Source organism: Rhipicephalus sanguineus, chromosome 5 (assembly GCF_013339695.2).
Source record: "Rhipicephalus sanguineus isolate Rsan-2018 chromosome 5, BIME_Rsan_1.4, whole genome shotgun sequence".
Taxonomy (NCBI): Eukaryota; Metazoa; Arthropoda; class Arachnida; order Ixodida; family Ixodidae; genus Rhipicephalus; species Rhipicephalus sanguineus.
Genome location: NC_051180.1, coordinates 46,262,104 through 46,288,126, shown reverse-complemented (window position 1 = coordinate 46,288,126; position 26,023 = coordinate 46,262,104). Strand labels below are relative to the sequence as shown.

At 45.9% G+C, this 26,023-nt stretch overlaps 2 protein-coding genes across 3 annotated transcripts in view; one reads left to right on the top strand and one right to left on the bottom strand.

Moving 5' to 3' along the window:
* LOC119393576 (DNA replication licensing factor MCM6) overlaps positions 1 to 26,023 on the bottom strand; it is a 50,651-nt gene that overhangs the window by 5,163 nt on the left and 19,465 nt on the right. For both annotated transcript variants that reach the window (XM_049416283.1, XM_037660683.2), the window contains exons 8-15: positions 25,181 to 25,331; positions 15,264 to 15,405; positions 12,811 to 12,952; positions 11,212 to 11,319; positions 10,980 to 11,135; positions 10,150 to 10,278; positions 7,870 to 8,031; positions 104 to 473 (exon numbers count right to left, since the gene is read on the bottom strand). In XM_049416283.1, coding sequence (XP_049272240.1) covers positions 104 to 473; positions 7,870 to 8,031; positions 10,150 to 10,278; positions 10,980 to 11,135; positions 11,212 to 11,319; positions 12,811 to 12,952; positions 15,264 to 15,405; positions 25,181 to 25,331 — 1,360 coding nt within the window. The remainder of the gene's footprint in view (positions 1 to 103; positions 474 to 7,869; positions 8,032 to 10,149; positions 10,279 to 10,979; positions 11,136 to 11,211; positions 11,320 to 12,810; positions 12,953 to 15,263; positions 15,406 to 25,180; positions 25,332 to 26,023) is intronic.
* Positions 21,842 to 23,361, top strand: LOC119393577 (uncharacterized). Its single transcript, XM_037660684.2, has one exon. It carries the CDS (start codon positions 21,948 to 21,950, stop codon positions 23,298 to 23,300), a length of 1,353 nt encoding a protein of 450 aa, XP_037516612.1. The 5' UTR covers positions 21,842 to 21,947; the 3' UTR covers positions 23,301 to 23,361.

The following is a 26,023-nucleotide window of genomic DNA, read 5'->3' as shown; positions in this document are numbered from 1 at the left end:
TTTCAACGCGAAGGGGTGTGCTTGTTCGGGATTTTACGGTACACTACAGAGAGAACCCGGCTGAGGAGACTGCAGTGCACATAAAAAAAACAGTAGCACGTACCTTCCATTCGACTCTCCTCACGCAGCAGGTGTAAAACAAGCAGGTTAGCAGTTCTCTTGTAGTCCTCGTATGAAAGTGTCAGAGCCTTCTGCTGAGCAGCTGTCAGATGCGCTTTCTTGACACTCTCTTCCTTCTTCTGCTTAGGCTGGATGACACCAATGTCATTCACATCGTCTCCATCACCTGGTGCATCCCCAGCAACGCCGTTGACAGGTGGCTCGTCAACTTCCATGGCGTCTTGTGCGTTTTCTCCTCCTTCTGCCTCATTCTCTTCCTCTTCTTCCTCATAGAGGTGGATATCTGGCTGCTCCACACGAATGACGGACTTGTTGAGTAGACGATACGCCTCCTTCACGTGCTTGGGAAGAACCTGTTGGCGGCGTGTTGCCAAGGACAGGCAAAAAATGAGAAGAATGCATTCGCTATGAAGAGGGCAGCTGTTGATAAACATTATAATAACAATAAAAAAAAAAACATGCAGTCAAAGCCAAGAAATACCAAAATTTAGTATAGTCGCCGGCCGTTATTCAGACTTGGTGGGAACCGCCGTAAAGTCCGAATAATCGAGAGTCCGAAAAAAAGGATTCACCAGAAAAAAGCACTAGGGGTGTGTGAATAGTGAAATTTTATCTCAAATCGAATTCGAATCGAATAGTGCCGAATAGTGGCCAAAAATATCGAATATCGAATAGCATGGTATTTACTAGAGCTGTGTGAATAGCAAAATTTTGGGTGCGAAGCGAATAATTTGCGAATAATTTTCGAATATTTCTCAAACATTTTTCGAATAATTCGAAGTGAAATTACAGAAAAAAGTTGCAGAGAATCCCTAAGTATGTTCTTATGAGATAGCAACATGAAAGTGTTTCTTTTCACTAGGTTGATGAAGCACTGGTGGGGTGGTGTTTCATAGTTGTCTTAGCAAGAATGAGACAATGTAGAGGCCGAATTCTATTTATGTACATGATTTCGTGCAACCAAAGTGTTGCCGACAACACTTTACACGAGATAGGCAAAGATGCCATTTCCTCAGCCTCTCCTCCTCTTTCAACTTCTGTGGAAGCCCAACTGATATTGCAGACAAGGGTGTGCTCGCCTCAAGTGCATAGTTCCAAATCTGCCTCGTAGATGTCGACATATAAGAACGTCTGAAATTTTGGATGCTAAAAAGCTTTGGCTTCCGATTTTTCGGACTTCCTGCTCAAATCTTAGATCTAAAACAGCATTAATTGAGCCCCAACCTCTACCACATCTTTCATCTCCATGTTGGAACCAGCGTTTTCTTGAGTTAATACATTTGCGACCGTAATAGAGCTTGAAAGGCAGCTTTGCCGCAACACCGGGGTGTGATGAGGTGAAGCATACTGAAAATCTAGTGACCACTTCCAATCGGACGTTGTGTCTTGGCAAAGTTCGACCCTAACGGAGCTTGAAAGGCAGCTTTGCCGCAATACGAGAGCGTAATGAGGTGAAGCATATTGAAAATCTGAAGGGGTCACTTTCAATCGGACGTTGACTGTATTTGTTTTTGGGAAGTTCGAATACAGTCAACATCCAATTTCCCTGACGCCCGAAATTCCGGCCATGCCTGATTTCCCGGACTCATCTGTGGCACCGTCAAGTTCCCCATAGAGTCAATATATTAAAAAGTCCGAAAATCCGGACGCTTATAGCCTTCGCCATCCGATTTCCCGGACTTTTTACCGTTAACCGCCGACCCAAAGTCACCACCGACGCCGCCATTTTGGTTCTTTTCATATCCTCGAACCCACCATACTCGCATCGCAGGTGTGGCCAGCAGCACTGCCGCACCGCGGCGCGGCTGCCGTAACCTCGAAACCGCACGTGTCAATCCGTTGCCAGTCGTAGCTTAGCCAAGCCAAACCTCACTGTGTTCGTTCACGTGTTGTTTTGTCAGCTCTGCCAGCTCTGCGGTCGTGTGTGCGGTTGATCGTTTGCTGCTGCGCGCTATCTTCAGTGATCACGTTTCCAGACCTTCAGCATCCACAGAGTTCCTAGCTGTTTCGTGCTGCGCTTTTCATCGAGCGGATTCGCCGTTTACTGCGATGGCACCGACTGCTCCTTCGTCTTCGTCCGCGCCTTCGAAGCGCACAAAGCCCACTCGTAGGCTCACGATGGAGAAGAAAGCCGCCATCTTTGAACAAGTCCAAAGCAGTCGGTCGCAGACAGAGGTGGGGAGGGAGTTTGGAATTTCGAAGCAAACTGTTTCGGACTTCATCAAAAACAAGGTGAAGATCTTGGAAGTGGCTGCCAAATCAATCGGGGCTGGAAAGAAGAATGCGAGTCAGGGTGTTTACCCGCAGCTCGAGGAAGCGCTCCTCGTGTGGCTCAGTGCCATGATCGCTATGAAAATCCCGGTGTCAGGCGACATCCTGAAGCAGAAGGCGGAGGTTTTCGCGCTTCAGATGAACATGAAGGACTTCAAGTTCAGCTATGGATGGCTTCGCAATTTCAAGAGCCGCAATGACTTGAAGTTCAAGAAGATGTGCGGAGGAAGCGGCGCCGTCGACGATTCCGTTGTCGCCGAATGTCGGGATGGAAAGCTGCAGTCCTTGCTTCAGCAGTTTCCACCAAATGATATTTTCAACTGCGACGAAACTGGACTGTTTTACAAGCTGCTGCCATAGAAAACGCTTGCATTTGCTGGTTAACCCTGCCACGGCGGCAAGAACAGCAAGGAGCGGCTCACTGTCCTCGTTGGCATCAACATGTCAGGCAGCGAGAAGCTTCCGTTACTAGTAATAGGCAAGTCAAAGCATCCAAGATGTTTCAAGGGGCAGTAACTCTGCCTGTTCTCTATGAAGCTAACAAGAAAGCATGGGTAATGCAGCAGCTATTCGAAGCGTACTACTGTTTGTGGATAACTGCGCTGCGCATGGCCACATCAAGGACCTAAAGGCTGTACAGATTGAATTTCTGCCGCCGAACACCACAGCAATCCTGCAGCCGATGGACCAAGGCATGATTTGTAACTTGAAGCATCATTACAAATCAAGCGTGCTCAGCCGCATGGTGCTCTGCTCCGACAGCGAGAAAAGCTACGCTGTTGACCTCAGGTCTGCCGTCGGCATACTAGCGGAATCGTGGAAGGCGGTTACGCAAGAGACTCTGCGGAACTGTTTTCGCCATGCAGGCTTCACACTCGACGCCGAGACGGCAGTCTCGCCTTAAGTGGACAGCGTGTGTGACGAACTGCCATCCGCGGACGTTGCCTTCGACGATCTGCGCGCTGCCGGCGTGTAGATTCCAGCCAGGATAACCTTTGAGGGCTTCGCCGACGCTGACAAAGACCTCGAGCTATGTGCGGAGTTGACCGATGACGAAATCATTCTTCAAGTTACGGAGGATTCAGACGAATCCGGCACCGAGAACGAAGAGCCAGCTCCTACACAGCCAACGAGCTCGGAGTTGACGCGAGCACTGTTGACACTGTCATCGGTGTACAGCGGCAACATGACGTTGACTGAAATTGAGGCAGATATGATCGTGGGCAAGCGGACCGTGCAAAAGAAAATAAGCGACTTCTTTGCGCCCAAGTGCTGACCTACGAGGTAGCGCCGGCCACGTTGTATTTTTTTTTATAAACGGCTCTTTTCAGAGCCACCTAAACGATGCATTGGCTGAATTGCAATGGGAATCTTGTACTCCGGCCGTGACCATCTCCGTCAGCGAAAAATACCTACCAAAAAAGTGTGTTTTCACGTGCATTCGTATTTCCGGACTGCCCAATTTTCTGGACGTTTTCGCGGTCCCTTGAGGGTCCGGGAAATCGGACGTCGACTGTAGTTCGAATAGTAAAATTCCAGTGCGAATCGAATCGAATAGCAAACACTATTCGAAAAATATTCGAAATCTCGAATATTCGCACACCCCTAGTATTTACATGAAATGTGTACCACCAGTTACGGGAAGACAAAGGAAAAATCAAGGACTCTACGGCGTGCTGACAGCTTCATTACGTACTTGTTTGGAAGTGGCTTTTGTTGCAGCTTTTATGGGTGCGCAAGCATGTTGATAGAAGAGCCGCCATTCCAGTTAGCAGCGCCACACCCAGCCTCCTAACAGAGGCTGTTATGGTAGCTAGTTTTCCCCTATGGCCGCGCAATACACCTCATCTGACAACGGTTTGTGCTTCATCACCATGGGTGCTCCGGGCCCAAAAGTCTTCGGGTGTCCGTTCGCAACAGCGTTTTAAATGCGTGCCGGAACGATTAGAGTTTCTGAACAAGTGGTGCAGTGCAGTAGTGGCGACTGCCCAGTGTGAACAAATTTTTACATGCAAAGCCAATAACCGAGGGTTTTGCAGGCCAAAGTCAGGTCATTTTACGGCGCTTGCGGCATACGCGACCGAACTACGCAAGAAGTCCGTGCCTTCGTTTCAGGAGCGACATTGTGAAGGGCTTGACAGTTTTCTCATGTGTTTATCTACGTGCGGAAATGACAATCTACTTTAAGATCAACATGCGTTTGCTTTTGAACCAGGGTGTCAGTGAAAGTTTAACGAACGGCTGTGTTAGTGTTAATTTTAGCCACCCCACCCTAACCAAGTTGCACCATTCGCCTTTGTCGTGTTTTAGATATTCGTCCTGTCGAATTATTCGAAACCTCGAATACTAGCTATTCGAAAGTCGAATCGAATTATTCGATTAGAAACTATTCAATTCAAATTCGAAACTCGAATATTCGCACACCCCTAAAAAGCACCTTTATCGGCCCAGCGGCAGGAAAAAACTTGTCAGTGTGCGTTTGTACACATGTATGCTTATGCGCGACCAAGTCGGCCTGTATTTCGGCCAATGTTTGGCCACCCCCGTGGGTTGGCAACAGCACTGCAACAGCCTACACTAAATCCGCATTTGATAGCTGTGGTGTGGGAGGTTTGTCATCACGGCAGTCACTGTCCACATGCACTGGTTTGAGTAGCTGACGGATATCTCATCGCCCAACTCGGCGAAAACTCCCAAGCAACTTCTGATTGAGGTCGGCCGCCTTCCACCCGGTGAATAATTGCCGCTTTTTTCGCCATCCTCAGGGCCTTGTAGTTGCCGCGTTTCTTTAGTTCCAATGGCACACATGGAACGGGCGGCATCGGAGCTGTTTCAGCAGATCAGGCCTCGCATGCCAAGCAACAAAGGACCGAGACACAAAACTCGGGACGCAGATCAGGCCTAGCCACAGAAACATCTGACAACGCAAACTCTCACACGCCAGAAGGAAACAACGCTGGGCTAGTTAATGTTGCAGCGTTTCTGTTGTCGTACTCTCTTTGTCCGAATCAGGATCCGCGTCGTACTCGTACGTGCTGTCGTTCACCTCAAACGCCGCACCGAGCGGATTCCAATCTTAGCTTGGCTTGGCCTGCTGTTTGGCCATGGTAGCCATTCAATGGATACTTGACTGGCTAAAGCCAAAAGGCAACCGTTACCTGTAGCCAATAAACATAGCCTTCGAGATCGGTAATTCCTGCGTGGATTTTAGACACTCCAGTTACAGCCAATGCAACATTTCAGTGCTGGCAACCTAGCAAAATATTGTAAACATTGCTAACAGCTTGTCATGGCATTCAACGTCGCACTCAATCAGCCAGCCGGAGTCTGAAAAATCAAACGGCAGACTGTGGGGCGTCCGAATTTTTGGTCGTGAGTTTACATTACTTCAATGGGACGAGTGGCGGTGCCACGAAGGTGTCCGAATAAACGAGCATGTCCGAATTTTCAGCGTCCGAATAAACGGTCGGCGACTGTAGATGGCAAGCTCAAGGGAAAGTGGAGGCTTGAAGAGACCAATATTATTCAACATGGGGTGTCACCGGGGCCAGTGTTTCGGCAAGACCACTTGTTGAATCATTGGCTCCAGCGACACCCTGTGTTCAAGAATGTTCAACTCTAAAACTTAGTCGAAAATACTAAAGAATATTTCATCAGTCATTACGCTAATCGTCATTATTAAAAAAATTGCTGACTGTTTTGTAGGTACGCTGTGAACAACTCTGTTCTGTCGTTGCAGCAAAAAATTATCACAGCCCCAGGCAAACATAAATGCTCACGTAATTTGCTACCCAAATTTTTACATAATGATAGCCAAAATTTCAGCTGTGCATTTTTATTTGTTGTATGTGTGGGTAAAACTGCTGTTGTGGTCTATGTAATTAAATTACGCAGGATAAAAAAATTCAGTGTCTAAATGCCAGTGGGCGACTGTATTTGCATTCTTAAGGAATCAATTTGCCCTGAACTCCACACAGAACAATACAGACAAACCTCGTTAATAGGTACCCGCTTTAAGCGTACTGACGGTTAAAATGTAGTTGCGACGAATCCCCGGCCGAGTCTCATAGAGCCTAATGCATTCGCTGACCGCTTAAGCCATAGTGCTTCGTCCTACGCCTACCGGTTAGTGCGTACCCTGCGTACCGCGATAACATTTTTGGCATAAAATTTTGTTGCGCCGCTGAACTTCCGGACGCCATAATGTGCCGCCAAAGGTTTTCCGTCTTTTCGAGAAGTGCGTAGGTTGGTCGATCACTGATTCTGACTTCCGCGCGATTGCGGCGACGCCTTTGCGGGTAAGCATCGGGAAAGAACGAAGGTGAGGTGGTGGCCACCGACGAACGCGCCAGCATGGCTTATCACCGGCAACCTTATCACAATAGGTATCTTCAGATATCTGCTTGGGCACGCGTGCGGCGCAGCACTACTTTAAGCCCACTGCACGCCTTTAATAGGCGACAACCTGCACGTGCTGGGCCGCCGATCCCTGCCGCGTCGTTGTGCAGGGCCGTGTTCAAGTGCGCGCCGCTTTGTAAAAACGAAAGCAGCTCGCTGTTGCGGAGTTGAGCGTTGCTGGTCACCGGGTGACGCGAAACCTCTTTGCATTGACGCTATCACGCTAAACGCAAGTGTACAGCACAGCAAGCGTAGCGCTGTTGTAACCATACTGCTTGCTTTTATTGGGCGAACACCCAAACGCGCTTCCGTCCACTGCCAGGACCGCTAGAGCGTCGCGAAGTACGCATCGCTTGCAGGAAGTTCGTCATCGCCGCATCTGTGCATGGTCTGGAGTGAAGTGGGTACGAAGAACACTCCCACGTCAAATGCGCACGTGCGGTACAGCAAGCAGCCCGGCAGTGACGGCGTGAGCCGAGAAGGCGACGCGCTGCACGCAACTAGCCAGGAAATGATTGGCTCCACGCAGCCGCACCACGTTTCACTGGAACTGCGTCAGTTTTCGTTTAGGAGCAGATCGCGGTACAGACGCACGCACATATATCACGGAGAGCCGACACTGTCCGTTCTGTCGCTATGTCGGTCACTGCGTATACCAGACCCTGTAATAGTTCCGAAATGCTCCTTGGCGTCGCCACTGCGCGCTATCGGACGGTCGTGCGAGAGTACCCGAATCTTTTCCCCACTTTGGCAAAGAGAAAGAAAAGGCTTTGCAATGGGTACTTTAGGCAATATTTGCTGTGGCACTGTATTTCTTTGCTGGCGGCGATGGCTTACGTGAGGAGATGCAAATTTTTACTTGGTGGTTAATGCGTACTACCGTTTAGTGCGTAGTTATGCGGCGTTCCCGGCAGGTACGCATTAACGAGGTTCCACTGTAATCATAAAATCACTGGTGTTGCTATGACAATTGCGAATAGGCTTTTATAAGTCAGACGTTTTGTGATAAAGTTGTAAATGCTGGTGAGAAATATGCGATGACAACCAGAAAACAAATGTCACCAGTTCAGGTTCACTTGCCTGGTCCGAGCAGTGCATCCGAGCAATGCCCTCGGCAATGCGAATCATGCTTTCCAGCTGCCGCACAGTGATTCTCCACGACGACTTCGACAGGCCTCCGGCATCACGCTGTCGTAGCTGCCGGTACTGTTCCACGAGGTAGTCCCGTGCCTCCGTGCTGACCTGTCAAGTTAATATTCTAATCAGGGACATAAGTAGACCCTGTCATGTTAACCACACTCACTGAAGAACACAGAATGGCTGAAGAATAACAGAATAGTTTGCCCGAGCATGATACATAGCCAACAAAATGCCAAAGCAATGGAAAGTATAGAGAAACCAAACCTTCTCCACTTAATCCTTGAAAGTTGAAACACTTTGCACATAATTGTGTACACTACTTGGTTTTGCTAGTTGTGCCGACTAGTGGCTAAGAAAGAGCAAGATCCATTGATGTTTGGATGAACTGAACCTCCCATGTAATAACTACGTCATTTAACTTCATTTTACAGTGTACTGCTGCATATGATCACTCTGCTGAAGGCACTACCATTTAAAATGAGTCGTTCGACGTGGTGCTTTCTGCAAGCTACGTCAAAAGTATAATTTTTGTTTGCTCGAAATGAACAAGCTGAAAACAAATTTGTACTTATATGTATTTCTAGCCCGAGATTTGATCCTATTTATGCAGAAACAGAACACGAATGACTTCAGAATAAATAGATATTTAACTATTATTTAATTAAGATTAATTACTGCAATACACTAATACTGAGTGCTTTGAAAGAATTTATAACTGCTGCATTTACAGGAAAGTTCTTCATAGGTGGCATCTGAAATACAATACACAAAAATCAACATACGACTATTTTTGCTGTAATGCACTAATATTGAGTGCTTTGAAATAACATAACTTTAGGCTTGTGCGAATATTCGAGCACTTCGAATATTCGAACGAATAATACAGTATTCGAATTCGCTTCGATTCGAATTTAAATTATTGAAAATTTCGAAGTATTCGAAATGAAAGAATAGGTGTATATTAGTCCGCTTGTAACCCCCCTGTAAAGGTGATTTCACTGCAGTGGAGGGGTGCTATACCGTGAATACACCTTTCCAGGAAAAATCGCACTGTCCGCTTTTATGAAAGGGGAAATAGACAACCACCCATTTGTAGCACGAAGCCACAAGGAAATCCATACGGATTTCCTTGTGGATGGTAGAGCGACCGCCCCGGATAGGCGTTGGTCCCGGGTTCGATCCCCGGACCAGGATGAATTTTTTGGCGACTAAGAAGCTTTATTTTCTGAGAAATCCGTATGGATTTCCTTGTGGCTTCGTGCTACAAATGGGTGGTTGTCTATTTCCCCTTTCTTAACCCTTCCGCCACCTTGCAGGATTCCGCAGAACTGATTTTCAATATGTCCGCTTTTATCTCTTGTAAAGGTGGTTTCACTGCAGAGGAGGGGTGCTATACCATGAATACACCTTTCTCGGGAAAATCCGCACTGCCGTGAAGCCCCACTTCAAGGTTAAATGAACATATTACACGCACATCGATTCATCATTTATTAAGTTTAAAAACTTGTTATACCAGCTTAGTATAGAAAATTTGAAACGTAACATATTTTACAGGTTATCAACTGCATTCTACCGAAAGCCAAATCCTCCTACTATTCAAAGTTACTTCCACTTCCTTTGAACCAAAAAGAATGACATTTGCGCATGCCTTGTTACAATTTAAAAAAAAAAAACGTTGTGCAGGTTGGTTGGATCATGACAAATATGCTCGTTTTTTTTTTTAATAATATGTGATATATACTATTCGAATGCGATTCGAAATTATTCAACCAAAATCACTATTCGCTGCGAATTCGCTTCGAACCTAAAATTTATTCGCACAAGCCTATACAACTTTGATGTTATTTTTATTGGAAGGTTAAATTTACAAATGTTCCCTACTTTTCTTACATGCACAGTTTTTCATAATGCATGTGTAGTACAGGTCCGGGCATTACTTTTTCAGAGGCACATGACCCAGCTTCGTGCCACTGCTTGAGAAGACTTCTGCACATCAGTATTTGAAATGCATATTTTATCCACGGCATGCTACGTTGACGACCACCAAGAGGAAGCTGCGACAATGGCTACATTGACGTCACAGAAAAAGTTGGGAAGTCGTTAGTAAACAGCGACTGCTGAAAACAATAATTCTGCATTTACGTCATCAGGCTGTCGTGTAGTTTGTTCCCAAAAGGTTCTGCTGGCGCGTCATAGCTGAAACAACAGTGGCTTACTCACCTTAGGCTTAAACATCCGTGCAAACTGAATGTAACGCTGAATGTCTTCATGACTGTATTTCTTCTCGAGGCTATCTTCATGGTGGCAGTGCAGATCTATGATGCGCCGTGCAATTGCGTAATCGGTGACCTGTGATTGATGAAGGGAAAGAGAAATGGAGGGCAATTTATGCAAACTGCGAGTCTGTGAAAAATATTTTAATCTTGCAGATGTGAGGTCATACCTGCATCTTAAAGACATTAGCCCTGCATCTCGAACAGCATACGCACACAGTGGAACTTCCTCAGATATATAGTTAAAATGCAGCAAAGGCTGCTGTTCATTCAATATTTCGCCTAACGAATTTGGCAACTGTAGTGACTTCTCGCACACCAGCCATACCAAGTTCAGTATCAGGAGTTTGTATTGTTACACACACAGCCTTTACTACCACACAGCTTTATCAATAGAAGACTTTAGGCGCTACTGAAAAGCACATTCAATGCAGAGAATAGGAATTCAATCATCTGTCACAAATTTCCAGTGAGTGAGAAAATGCATATGCATGAAAAAGCACACGTTTCCTCTGATCACTGTCAACACTACTTTAATTTTTCTTTTGTGATATGGCCACGATCGTACAATCGGGAAGAAACGTCAGAAATCGGAAGAGTTGGCAGGCATGTTAAGAGGGCCCTGCTACCGCGGACGTAAAACCCAGCACACCCCTTTCCTGCATTTTTCTGTTATAATGATGCTTCATGTGCTCGGTATCAAAAGCAAGCACTTTCAAAGTGAGGTGTTACCCAGTGCTGGCCAAAGTGAAAAGCAGAAAGAACGAAGAAGCTCACCTCATTGCATTCATCTACCAAGATGAAGAAAAGGTCAAAGCGTGACATGATAGGGGGTGACAATGCAATGTTTTGTCTCAGTGACTTGGTACGATCATAACGACCCCCGATTGGATTGGCTGCCGCCAGGATAGACGTTCGTGCATTCAAAGTTGCCTGCAAAACAAAGATGCAGTCAATAACCCACACATATTGTCTACAACTAGGCACAACGGAAAAAAAGCTAGCGTACCTTGACACCAGCTTTGGTAATAGAAATAGTCTGCTGCTCCATGGCTTCATGAATGGCCACCTGATCTCGAACCTCCATCTTGTCAAACTCGTCGATGCAGCAGACACCCTGAAAGCGAATACGGGAAACTTATGCAACTGATGATGCAGCTGCTCTGCCTCGACAGCAGATATGAGTTGAATCTCAAAATTAATTGAAAATAAAAACTATGACAAGGGCCTGAGCAATTGTAATTATGAAGTAATGTCTTACCTACACCACCCAAGTATGTAAGAACTTGCACTGCTTTATCTATCCAGAGACTTTGGCCATGTGCAATCACAGCGTTTTTGCAAGTATATGTTTGTGCCATTTTTCATCGACAGCCTACAGTTCCATAGCAGTTCTTTTGAGCACACATGTTTTCACCACCTCCATTCCTCACTGATTTTAACTAACAGCACATCATCTGTGAAACAGGAGTTGGACTAACTTGTCTTTATGTACTACCATACACAGTGGACGCCGCTGTCCCGATAGAGAGAACTCCGGGACTATTTTCGCTTAAAAACAGTTGCGCAACAAAACGAATTTACAAGGACAATGACTGAGGAGAGTTGATCAATGGCTCTTATCATGTATGTGTTGTGAAACGGGCCTCATAAGCTACCGTATTTACTCGATTCTACCGCGCCCTCGATTGTAACGCGCACCCGTTTTCCGCGACCAAAAAAAATAAAAAAGTAATACATCGATTGTAACGCGCACCCATTTTTCGTGAGAGAAAAGAACAAAGAAAGTCCGTAGGAGTCAAACTTCGCACATTCAGAAGAACATGTATTTGGGTTTTAAAGAACTAAAGTTTCAAAAAAGTAAAACACAGTCAAAAAGCGGGCCTTGCCGCTAAAACTGTCACCACTACTGCCACTACGGCGGCGATACGAGTCGCGTAATGGATCAGTCCTCGTCGCTGTCGGACAACTCCGTGTCGCTGTCAACGCTCTTCGATTTCGGGAAACCGGCCCTGCTTTGGTCCACTGAAACCTTTTCGTGAAGCTTTGCTGTAAAAAATCTGCTTCTGTTTGCGCCAGTCTCGCACGCACGTTTCGGGAACTCCGAACTATATCCGAACGACCGCGATGCGGCCCGATTTCCGTCCGTCTCTCTGCACATGTAATAATTATTCTTTTAAATGCGGCATCGTGGTACACTCGTCGAGTATTTGGAGCCGGCACTTCCATGCCGTCGATGCGAACGCAGAGCGGGATGACAATTTCCTCAGCACACGTACGAACTGAAAAAATGACAGAAATCGTAGGAGGCGGCCATTTTGAAATGTCGATGGCAATACGATAACCGAGTTTCTTATTTTTTTTTCGGTACTCGATTCTAACGCGCATGCGATTTTTGGACTCGTTTTTCCGGAAAAAAGGTGCGCGTTAGATTCGAGTAAATACGGTAATTGCAGAATTGTAATTTCTACACCGCCTCTGTGAGAAACATCCACCCTTCAAAAACATACTTTGTATTTGCGCTTCGCTAACAAGAGGCAAATTGTCTTGTTTACAGATGTTCCTTAGAGAAGCACAGGGTTAATGTAAACACAAGTGATTCACTCACGTTGTCAGCAAGCATGAGTGCACCAGCTTCGATGACAAACTCATGGGACTCTTCATCACGAACAACGGCTGCTGTCAAACCGGCTGCACTTGATGCTTTGCCACTTGTGTACACCGCTCGCGGTGCGAACTCGGACACCTGCCTGAAAGAATGAACAGTAAGCCATCTTCCTTCAGCTGAGAAATGACGATAGAAACCAAAAAGTACTAGGCTCCAAAGCCCAATACAGTAAAATACCACTTGAACAACATCAGTTAAGCGAACTTTTTAAAAATCCCCTGTCGAAGTGCCACTGGACCCAATGCTACTGGATTTTGGTTTAACAAATTTAGTGCAGACCGCATTTCAGTTCTCCGAACATATTTTGTGACACCATCCAATGCCTGGGCGGTGAAGTAAAGTTCTTTGCCGCCCAGCAGTGTTGTGCCGGAGAAGGCTTATGAGAGCTTGGACACAGTGACTCAATTCATGACCACTGCAGTCCGAAGTGCACAAGTGCAGCAAAAGATTACTACATTTTTCAAAACATGCTAAATAAGCAGAAATTCACAGACTGAAACAAGCATCATTACAAATAAAAATGTTCAAAGTTCATTTCAACAACTGATATTTTCTTCAGCTCCTGATAACAAGTTGCAATGCAGCTATTTCAGTTCAGCGAACTTTCACTTTTAACAAACTTTTTCCTGAGGTCCCTTGAAGTTCGTTCAAGTGAAGTTTCACAGTAGTACCTAATGCATAAGGCTGCATCCAGGTATTTGTTTCCCCCACGTATCTAAAAAGAAAAATCTGTAGACTGCCTGTACATAGTTGCAACAACGGCAATGATATGATATTCTCTTGTCACACACTCCTGATATCAAAAACGCCCCAACTTTATCTGTCCACCTGTCTCTGTGTTGTACCTTTTTAAGGCCCATCGCATAAGAGCGTTTGAACATTATGACATGAAAATCACTGGTATTTTCAGGATTCACCTTCCAGGAGCCCTGTAACATTCGGTGAATGTGCCAAATAAACTGGCATAATCAATAGGTAATTAATCTCATCAACATAGCCCAATCATGCACTGAACATACAAATGAAATGTGTTTTGAGTAGAGCTGTGCGAATAGCAAAATTTTGGGTGCGAAACGAATTCGAATATTGAAGTGTGAGTGCGAATCGAATAGAATATTTTTCGAATATTTCTCGAATATTTCTAAAACATTTTTCGAATACTTCGAAGCAACATTGCAGAAAAAAAAAGTTAGGGAAGATTCCTAAGCATATTCTTATGAGAGAGCAACATGCTTCTTTTCGCTAGGTTGATGAAGTGCTGGTGGGGTGGTGTTTCATAGTTGTCTTATCAAGAATGAGGCAATGTAGAGGCCGAATTGTATTTATGTACATGATTTGGTGCAACCAAAGTGTTGCCAACAACACTTCACACATGACAAGCAAAGATGCCATTTCCTCAGCCTCTCCTCCTCTTTCAACTTCTGTGGAAGTCCAACTCATGTGGCAGACAAGGGTGTGCTCCCTTTAAGTCCGGAGTTCCAAATCTGCCTCGTAGACGTCGATATATAAGAACATCTGAAATTTCGGATGCTAAATAGCTTCGGCTTCCGATTTTTCAGACTTCCTGCCCAAATTTCACGTCCAAAACAGCATTAATTGAGCCCCCACCTCTGCCACATCTTTCATCTCCATGTTGGAACCAGCGTTTTCTTGAGTTAATACATTGGCGACTGTAGCGGAGCTTGAAAGGCAGCTTTGCCGCAATACCGGGGTCTGATGAGGTGAAGCATATTGAAAATCTAGGGACCACTTCCAATCTGACGTTGACTGTCTCTTGGCAAAGTTCGACCGTAACCGAGCTTGAAAGACAGCTTTGCCGCAATACCGAGGTGTGATGAGGTGAAGCATATTGAAAATCTAGCTACCACTTCTAATCGAACATTGACTGTCTCTTGGCAAAGTTCGACTGTAACCGAGCTTTAAAGGCAGCTTTGCCGCAATACCGGAGTGTGATGCAGTGAAGCATATTAAAAATCTGAAGGGGTCACTTTCAATCGGACGGTAACTTTATTTGTTTTTGGGAAGTTCGAATAGTTCGAATAGTAAACTTCCAGTGCGAATCGAATCGAATAGCAAACACTATTCGAAAAATATTCGAAATTTCGAATATTCGCACACCCCTAGTTTTGAGTGCTTAATTTTCTATAGCCATATTTAGAGCACGCTATCAATGCATTCGAAAACGACCAGATGAAAGCATCCTAAATTGTATCTTGGCTAGGCATTACAAAATTTCCACGTGCTTTCTGTAGTGTTTGCATTTTTAAAATAAAAAGCCCCTGAAAACAAGAAGATTTTGTGCGGCTGCTTAGTAATAAAATTTGCAGTGGGCAAGCCAACTGCCACTGACGAGTGCGCTCACTTAATTCATGAATAACAAATGCAGTCCCTACTTGAGAAACTGGCTTTTGGCTGTGCTGGGGTCCCCCACAATGCAGATGTTGATGTCACCTCTCAGGGTGGTATTTTCCTCCGTTGTCTTAGGCACTCCGCCAAAGAGCATAATCAGGATACCACGCTTGATCTCATCATTGCCTGTAGGGTGAAGTACAAAACACACGAAACAACGTTTTCGCTCTTTTCTCTGCTAATGTTGACAAATGTAAGTCAAATAACCAGTGTACAGATTTATGGACACATACAGCCCTACTTGGAGTGCCTTATTGGTAAGGCCCCTAGCTTTCCGCGATTCCGCGAAAAATCACGGAATTGACGTTTTTCGCGGAAAAGTGAAAAAAAATGTAGATTCCGCGAAAAATAACTGAATTTACGTTTTTTTTCGCTGAAATGCAAAAGAAACAACAAGAAAACGTTACAGGCCACGCTTCTGTGAACTACCGAGGAACATTGTTTCTCCAAAGCTTCTGAAAGGTGTCGCTACACGCCGTCAAACAAGCCTCGATTCGAATTTCGTCCTTCACTTGGCCGAGTTGAGCATAGCGCCGCTGCTCGACTGAAAATGACGCCGCGCTTCTCAAGAATTGCTGCAGATTATCGCTAATATGTGGTTGCTTTTTCTGCCGAGAAACGGCGTTCCGATCGACTTTCTCCTCATCATCCATCCAACCCAGTGATCCAACCACGCTCGTTACGTACTCGATGGCAACGCGGAGGTAATATTTTTGTACTCTCTTTACGAAAAAGAAAAAAAAGTTCGCGTTAGATATGAGCAAATCAATGCGCTAGTGTATTTTATTAAGTCATGGAAAAATGATTCATTTGCTCTATCGTGTTTAACTAGCGAGAGAAATTGAAGCCGCCAGTGGCCGCCACCAATCACAAGGCTTAACGGTAGCCGTACGTAGCCGTAGGGCCGTAGCCACCTATCCATCCAACGCACTTGCTGTTTGCGACTCCACGTGCACGTGTTCCCGTTTGCTTTGGTTCGAGATCGATGCGCGAATCGAGATGGCACCTTCAGGATCTCATTTAAGGGGAGACACTGGTCTCGAAACGAAAAGTTTTATTATTGGAGATATTGTAATGAAATTGGGTGTGTATATGTATTTCTTCCTCCTGTTTTCAAAAATATAATTAGTTTTCATGTACTTCAATTAGTTATCAAATTGTGAGAGCATAAGTGAAATCTAATTAGGTAATTTCTTACGGGTCATTAAGACAATTTCCCTCAGTATTTTTAGGTTCTGTTTAAGATGCAGCTGTAGCCAAAGACCTGCCATGTGGAGCTATGCTATTTATATTGTCACTGAGATATATCATCATATAAGAACTTTCAATTGTATTGACATTGTGTAATCTTGAAATGCAATTAGCTCACATTATTGTTCACAAAATTTCATATGTTCATCTTAGCCACAAAAAAATAGCATAGCTCCACAGTCCTATTTCTTACGAATTCAACGGTATAAAATTTATCAAAATTACCTTACAAAAACATAATGAAAAGATCCGTAAGGCTGGTCAAGTTGGCAAAAAATGTGAAGCTGAGAAAATCGCGTTTGAAGATTGACACGCACTGTATAAATTTCTAAAAGGAACCTTTAACCATAAATTTTATTCACATGTTCCCCATCTGTTTCCCTTCAAAACAAAACAGAAAGTGTCTTGTTCCACCCAAGGAATCATATCTAAAAAAATTTTCCAATGTGCAAAGCATGATCAAAACCCCACCATGACAAGCGGCTGGGGGGTTCTGGAAAAGCCATGGGGTATGAGGCTCAAGCGACTGGCTGCTCATGTCTTTTCAGTCTTTAGGAAGAACCTTCTAGATGTTAGGCAGCATGTTACCCTGGGTAATAGGTTGCTATGCTTGAGAGAATACCTTCAAAGTAGTCCAGGACTGTAATCTTCAGTTGCACCCGTTTTGTGTCTCCTTGCAAGAGTCTTTTTTGTGTTGGTGCTCTTCAGATGAGTTGCATTTGCCTTGCGTAAACGCAGAGAGTCTTTTTCTAGGCTGTGGTCCCAGGGCACAGCCGAGACAAAAGTTTGAGTAAACAACATGGTCAATTACAAGGCCAGTGTAGAGCTCAATGATGCAGCCCACACCTATGTGTGAGCTCCGACCTCGCGTCATCCATGAGCCGTCGAACACAACATCGATGTTCCCTATGGGGTTCAGGAAGTCTGTATACAGCTCTTTTATTACTGCCACACTAGCAGCTTCACTTTCAGTCGCTGTGTTTTCGCAGGCTTTCACTAAACTTTTTAGGTGTCCCTGAAACGTCTTGTGGTGCAAGCCTCGGTGCGAAAGGTTCATACACGCACAAAAGTCCGAAAGGGCAGTAACACCTTTGCCTATCATCTGTATCCCCTTCATGGCCCTCATGTTGACTTCGAAGGGAGTGATGGTGGCAGTTCCGCTCACTCTCGGAGAAGAAAATTGCTTCTTCTCGAAATCACAACTGCTGCAAGAAAAAATAAGCTTTACCGCAAGGCCGTACTCCTTGTCCGTTGCCTTCCTCACGCTGAGACTTTTTGCGTCGCATTTGTCGCACTTCGCTTGTGCAAAAAAGTTATTCAAAACTTTCATATCGACGAGCAAAAAATCGGTCCCGGCGTCACCGGTCTGGCACTCCGCGCTTACTCCAAGAAGGTCGAACTTGCGCTGGGTAGCCGACTTTCCAGACAGAACGGTCTTCGTTTGCGCCGATCTCTCAACTCGCTGCGCCTGCTCCGCCGTTGAGTAGTACGCGGCATCAACCCGAAGTGTTTCGCTAGTCGAACTTGGTCCCACGGTGTCGTCAGTTGAAGTTCCCGGCAGGTCCAAAGGGTCCGGCCGCGACTCCAACTCCGCTGCCGACGGTGCACTTGTAGCCGGCGCCTTCTTGTTCCAAGCCCGTTTTTTACGGCTTCCAAAAGCTCGTTGCGTCGATGGTTTCAGACGAGAGTCTCCAGGCATCTCGATCGCGTGGAAAAACTACCGGCACAAAGTAGAGACACGGTCCGTCGAGAAACACGCACGATCGCAAAAGCAGGCGCACACAAACGGACAGCCACGGCGGAGAACCAAACACAAAGAAAAAAAAAATGACGTGTCGGTCGCGCCAGCCAATGGGAGACTCGGAAAGGCGCGCTTGAAAAGCGCGCCGCGTGAGAGCCAATCAGTGGCCTGGAAACGACCTTCAGAAAACCCGCGACGGCGGTAGGGTGGCTAGAAGGGGAGGTGTGATGACCGGGCGGCAAAAGTTGGCCGCCATTCGCGTGAATGCCGTGGGGCGGCGCTGTCGTCGGGGGCGCCGTCAGCGAACGTAGCCGTTCTCCGTTCTCGGCAGGGAGAACGCTTCAGTGGAAATGCGCGCGTTACCAAATTATATAAAACTTTAGCTGATAATGCAGTTGATAATGCAGTTGCATGCATAATACTTGAACATGTTCTATGTACCAATGTTATGACTCATATGAACACGCATTCCTTACTTAATCCTCAGCAGCACGACTTTCGTAATCGTTTTTCCTGTACAACACAATTACTTGAATTGACACTTATCCTGTGCTTTAGATAAAGGTTTCTCTGTTGACTGCTTGTTTCTAGATTTTCAAAAAAGCCTTTGGTGTTGTACCCCACTCTTTATTAATTGAAAAACTAAAAATGTATAATGTGAACGATACAGTTAATTGTGAACTGGTTAAACGAGTATTTAAATTTGAGAAGGCAAAATGTCATTATCCATGGTAAGACATCCCGGAAAGTTTATGTGTCCTCTGGCATGCCCCAAGGGTCAGTCTTGGGTCCGCTATTGTTCCTCATCTACATAGATGACATTTGTTCCGGTATTTCATCACATATCAAATTATTTGCCGATGACCGTGTTGTACAGAATTATAGATAGCTCCCATGATTGCACTACTCTCCAAAACGACCTCGACAGGGTCTTAGAATGGTGTGATAGGTGGCGTATGTTTATTAATGAAAAAAAAAAAGAGTGCATATGTGTCTCACTAGGAAAAAGGCCCCCCATGACTCTTTTTACGTTGTAAATTCAACCAGGCTGCTATCAGTTCGCGAACACAAGCATCTTCGTGTATATTTCACACCGCACCTTTCCTGGAGCTGTCACATCCATCACGTCACAAAGCCGGGTGTGTGCTAGGTTTCCTGCGCAGAAATGCAAAACTTAACCATTTGAGGCCAAGACTCAACTGTACATGTCTAACGTTCGATCTATCTTAGATTACGCTTGTGCTATGTGGGATCCGTGGAAGGCAATTGTGACGTGTCCAATTTAAAAAGAATTCAGAACTTGGCTGTTTGGTTTGTCTGCTCTGACTATACCAGGAATTTCAGTGTTTCAAAAGCAAAAGAAAGGCTTGGTTGGGAACTTCTACACAAACGAAGGGAATATCTGCGGTTGAAACTATTTCATAACGTATTTCATGACCTAACGGGTCTGGACCCCTCGCGATACTTTCACAAACCGGATTACGTTTCGCAGCGATTACATCATGCCAATAAGATAAAGGCAATAAGCTGCCCGACTGACGCATTTAAAATGTCATTTTTGCCGAGGACGATAAGCAAGTGGAATAGATTGTCTCCTGAAGTAGCAGAAATTACTTCACATGAAGTATTTTCAAGTTCACTTCTGGGTCTCCAGTAGTGTACTCGCGCGGTTGTGTAAGGACAAAACTGTACTATGAACCCGATTTATATTGTGTATATCCCATGTATCACTACGTAAGTTGACAGTGAATTGCATTTATTGTAATGTTGAAGTGTTGGAATCTGTATTCTGTATCGAAATATTGTATTCTCGCCGCCCCCCCCAACTGTAATATATATGCCCTTGGGCGCTGTGGGTACTATGATAAATAAAGAAATAAATAAAGCAAGAAAAAATTTCGGGGGGTGTCAGAACCCCCTCAACCCCCCCCCCCCCCTTAATTACGGCCCTGGGGGCTTAATTATGCTCTAATGCACTCTGATCATTTTATTCGTGCGCCTCATTACGTGCGAAAGCAGATAACTTGATCTACGCCAACCAAATCAGGATTAAATCATGGCATACATGGTAATACAACGTTCGGTAGTCTTTTGAGGCTCAATTCAGAAACCAAATAAATTAATGCAACATGTTACTAGGTAAAGTACCTCTATTGTCAGGGGCGTAGCCAGAAATTTTTTTCGGGGGGGGTTCAACCATACTTTATGCATGTTCGTGCGTGCGTTTGTATGTGTGCGTGCCTATATACGCAAGCAAAACTGAAAAATTTCGGGGGGGTTTGAACCCCCCCCAACCCCCCCCTTGGCTACGCCCCTGTCTATTGTGTACAACAGAATGCACTTGATTGTTTCCGCGGCTTGCCTCACATCACACAAGGCTTTCTCCTTTCGATTTTTTTTGTCATTCATTTCTTTGACATTTTGCCATTCATTCCGCTGTTTGCGCAAAGCATTTGCGCAAACAGCAGAATTCTCTTAAAGCGGTTTGTCAGCCCTCGGAATGGAGCGTGCCCACTTCAAGAACAGTTCTTGGCAAGTCGGTGCACGGAAAGGGACACTTTTTCCCAACAAGATCTGTAGCCGGAATCACACCCTGGCACGAAGCACCAACGCTGAGTTTTTTTCTTTGAGGTAGACGGCATCTTTGCTAGCACACAGCACTCATGAATCAACAGCACACGCCAACAGTTCGCAGCAAACTACACAACTACAAACCGCCGGCCAGCCTCTCTCCGCGGAAACGCTGACGGCGCCCCAGATGGCAGCGCTACGTTGTGCCCTAGCGGCGATCACGCGAAAGAGGACCACCCTCTCCTATGGCTGGCCGCCGCGCTCAGCACACCTCCCCTTCTAGCCACCCTAACGGCGGCCGTTCTGCTTGAGCGACGCCATTTTGAGATGGCGCAAAATGTGCACAAAGAAAACAGCTTCAAATCTAGCCCAAGATGGCGGCGCTCGGCCCGCTGCAACGCTCATGGCGCGCGCGGGAAGTTCGAACAAATTTCGTCCTTTTGGGGACATTTTAGTGCTGCCGGGGTGCTTTGAAAGCCGATTTTATCGCGTTTCCCGACCGAATTTAGCGTTAGCAATTTGAGAGTAGGTGCTCAGAAGTACAAACGCCTCGAAAATAAGCTTTGCGAAAAATCGATTTTTTGACCATTTTTGACCGTTCCAAGACCCGCGTCTCCCCTTAAGCAAAAAGACAGCCAAGGAACGCGCTCGAGAATACAAGCACGCTGACTTTTACGAAGATGGAGGTGTGCTTTTTTGCCGGACTTGCGCGAGAGCAGTTGACCATCGCCGCAAGTCAACTATTGACGAGCACATCGGGAGCAACCGTCATCGTAAGAATGCCGGAACAAGGGACTCCTCTAAGCGAAAAAGTGGCGAAGAACAATCAGAAGACGGAGCTGGGGGTTCAGGAACGCCGAAAAAGCAAAGTCGACTGCAAACGCTGGAATCCGCAATCACGGCTGGTGAAGCGAGGAACGACGTTGTTCTCAAATTCTTGGATGCCCTGATATCTGCGAATATTCCCCTTGAGAAGGTGGACAACCCGAAACTGAGAACGTTTCTGCAGACACACGTTCGGAACGGCGGGTCGGTGCCTGGATCTGATGCGCTCCGCCGACGACTTCCAGAATTGTTCGAGAAGCACGAGGCAAATTTGAAAGCTATGTTTCAAGGCACCACAGTTTCAGTGATTACAGATGAAACAACCGATGACCGATCAAAATCGGTTGTGAACGTGCTGTTCGTTCAGTCGGCCAGAAGTGCGAGTACTTCGCTGCAACCTGTACTCGTGGAAGTGAAATTCGTGGATGAAGTGAACTCGTCCGTGATAGGCCGCATTGTGACAAGAACACTGACGAGGTACGGAGTTGAATTTGAGGATGTATCGGGCTTTGTTAGCGATAACGCTAGCTATATGGTGAAATCCTTTAAGGAGTGCATAAAGCCACTTTGCGAGGGTGCTGTTCACATTACTTGTGTAGCCCATACAGTGAACATTGTTGGCAGTACACTGCAGGCATCTTTTCCCTTAGTGGACAAGTTTGTCGCCTGTATGAAGAAGGCCTTCCGTCTCTCGAGTAGAAAGAGAGCTTTCTACAAATCACATCTGGAAGAGTGTGGAATTGAATGTGCCAAGGCACCCCCAGCACCTGTCCAAAGCAGGTGGAATTCATGGATTGAGGCTGTTGAACAGCATTCTGCCTACTTTGAGCACTATCCTACCTTGCTTAAGCAAGTCCACCAGAAGTATGGAGAAGCAGCGTGCGTTGATTCCCTTCTGAAACTTCTTAGTGAACACTCAACTGAGCTTAAGTACAGCATGCGATGCATTGCAGTATTTGGAAAAAAAGTTTCAAGCTTGCTGAAAGCAGCAGAGGGTCAGCGCGTAGCCTGCCACAAAGCATACAATGCTTTGTTTACACTTTGGGGTTACCTTGAAGCAGCTGCAAAGGAAGATTTTGCAGCACAATTGAAGAGAGAAGATGTCGCACATGATGAGGCCCATCAGATTGGTAACAAGATGACGGCTGCAATGACCAAAGCGGCTAACAAAGCACTAATATACTTGGAGAAGTCCGACACCTGGAAGTTCTTCAAAGATGTTAGGTGCTTGGACCCTCTGCAAGTTGGGTGCCTTTCCAAGAAAAGGTCCGAGTTGACAGGTGTGCCTCAGCTTGCAGGCGAATCGCTAGTTCTAGCTGCCGAATGGGAGGTGTACCTGAAGAGTGCCCAAGAACTAAAGACCAGTGACAGAGACTTGGCTCCATTTCTTTCCAAACAAGAAAACCCAGGAGCTGACTTCGATGTCCTGGCTTTCTGGGCAGGGATGCAGCAACTCACCCCAACCCTTTCGTCAATTGCCCTGAAGTACCTGGCAATACCAATCAACTCTGTTGATGCAGAGAGATCGTTTAGCCGTTATGGTGACATTGTGTCCCATAAGCGTCACTCTCTCAGTGAAGAGAGCACCAAGTATCACCTGATGCTCTCCCATAACAGTTTCCTGCAATTTTAATTATTGCAGGCATGTTTTGAGCCTGAACGTGTGCAATGAATAAATGTTACGTGTTCCTTTGCATCTGTTCAATATTGCCGCAAAAATTTGCATGTTTAAGGTTGCCGCGGAATTTTGCAGATTTCTCTATCTGGAATTGCAGAATTCCAAATTTTCCACCGCATAAAGTTAGGGGCCCTACTTATTGGCAATACAGCTCAGACCACTTATAACGTAACCGCTTACAGTGCAGTACCGGCTATAATGCGGTTTTTTCTGACTCCCGTTTACCCTCCCATAGAACTCCATGTATTATACGCATACCGCTTATTGTGCAGTCTCCCGAGATGAAAGACCGGTTATAATGCGGCTGCCGGAACTTTCTCAGAGATGCGAGGGAGCGAGCGTACTTCTCAGTGGAGATGCCGCGGCGGGGGAGAGAGCGGCAACGGAGTTACAAAGGAGAGGAAGCGGAACGAACGAACAAAGAGCGGGGGAAGAAAAAAAAAGCGATGGCAGTGGGAGGCAGCAGCCCGGCGCGGGCGCGTGGTGTGAGGAGGGGAAGTGGTTGCATGGCCGACGGAGAAGCCTTTGCCCCCTTGACATGCGCGCTTTGCCCCGGCCGCTTGACATGCGCCCGCTATGTAGGGGCGCCAGCGTCCGCATCAAGAGTGTGTTACCGCTGTAGAGCGCAGACATCGCGCGTGCAACCTTGATTCCCCTGCAAGTAACAATGCTTTGAGACGCGACTGAGCTTTCGCCTTTTTTGCCACCAACAGGCGGACTTACAAGCTTGAGAGACTTTTTCAGGGTAGTTGCTGCGGCTGTTCTCCCGACCGCGAACCGCAACTGCGTTTCACGCGTGATGCCCTCGGTTTAGCTCGCGAGTGCGATCTCTTCTACGCCCGATCTCCGTGCTGCCTAGGGCAAGCTTCTCGTGGCGGCATGCCAAGATGCAACGTGCACGCTAGGCCTAACAAGCGCTAGCTGCCATATCGGCGGCCGCGGACTACAGAAGTACAGAGTCAATGAAACATTTTGCAGTTGTTGCATTTAGAAGGGGTGACTTACATCTTTAACGAAAATGCGGGCGTGCGTGTGAAACACTCGAGTGGTGGTTTGTGGTCACCACCGTTTTCGACATCGCGTACGAGCAGTGTGTTACCGCGGCGACTTCCCGCAACGGCGCATTTTTTCCGCGTTCGTTGTCGGCAACGCAGGTCCGCGGACGCTAACCGTTCAACATTTCCAAATGTAAGCAGACGCAAAGTTACGTGCCAGTCGCATGCCTCGATAGTAAGAATCGCGCGCCTACCCGTTGGTCATGTTTGCACACGTACAACCTTTCAAAAATGTTGTTTTGGTCATAGTGCGGTACCGCTTACAGTGCGGATATTCGCGACTCCGGCGACTTATGTTATAAGCGGTCTATGCTGTATAATAACCAAACACTAAATTACTGAAATACCAAATGCTGAAGAAGCATGAAATGCTGTTACACATCCTAATGTCCCCTAGCAAAACGAAACAAGCTATGCTGAGAATGACCATGTTCACTTTCTGCTATGGTTGAGATAACCTATAGAAAACTCAGCACTATTGCAGACAATATCTGTGAGGTACTTCATGAAGCCACTCTGACAAACACAGCAAGCAGATATGATAAAACCTTCCCTCGTAATTGCATGTGCAAATCCAGACTTAAAATAAATGCTGCTTCATTAGAAATATAGTAAATAATAGAGCATTGACTGATTGATGAGGCTTAATGTTGTATCATCATTGTACATACAACCACCAATTCTGCAGTCTGGAAAGCAACAATATTCTTTTGCCATTGAGCATGAGTGCAAGAATTTCGAGCAAGTGGAACAGTAGAAGGAGCAGACTTGTGCACAGACCGTGAATAGTGGGGAACAAGCTTGCGATCAAGTTGTGGTACAGGTTCTTGTCTTGGCTCATGGCGTAAATGCGGTCCCACTGCTCAGGGGTCAACTGCTGCTTCATGGCTTCCGGAGTTAACTCTTCCGCTGATGCTGCCTTGCCTCCCAACTGCGTGAGAAGCGCAAGCATGGACATGTAGAGGCTGGCATCTCTAGCGATAACAAAATCTGCTCGAAATTCACTACCACATCTATCATCACCAGCTAAGCTATTCAGATAGCTTCACTCAGATACCTTCACCTTCTCCATGTACTTTGTGAAATGAGATCAAGCTGCACATTCACAAGAAGAGAAAGGCATTTGCCTGTAACATTATAATAATTCTTTTGTAAAGCATAGCAGAGTCAAGATGAGGCATAGAATGGAGGAACCTCTCTTCTAGTCACATGTTTAAAGTTAACTGTAGCACCATCAACAGGTTCCACTGCTTTGTACAGAGTAGGCTAGTTATCAGTTACAGGCAACATGTCCCCTTGAGGCACCATGTTCACATATATAAACACAACTTGTTATTGCGAGAGCAATTATAGACACTCTGGACTAGGGATGGTCGATTAAAATTTTTAATCGATTAATCCTTAATCGTTAATCGATTTAGCCTTTAATTGATTAATTGCTTTCAGTGGAATGTTTTAATCGATTAATCGACATTTTTTATGGGTGTCTTAAGACCGATATCTCTTTGTTTGAGAGGCATCGTTCGTGTTCGATATGGACCCAAATCTTTTTATCAGACGCGCTGACGATCGAAAATTCCCACTTTCGAAAGTGTCCACGACGGGCCCCTTGTGTACAGTGTA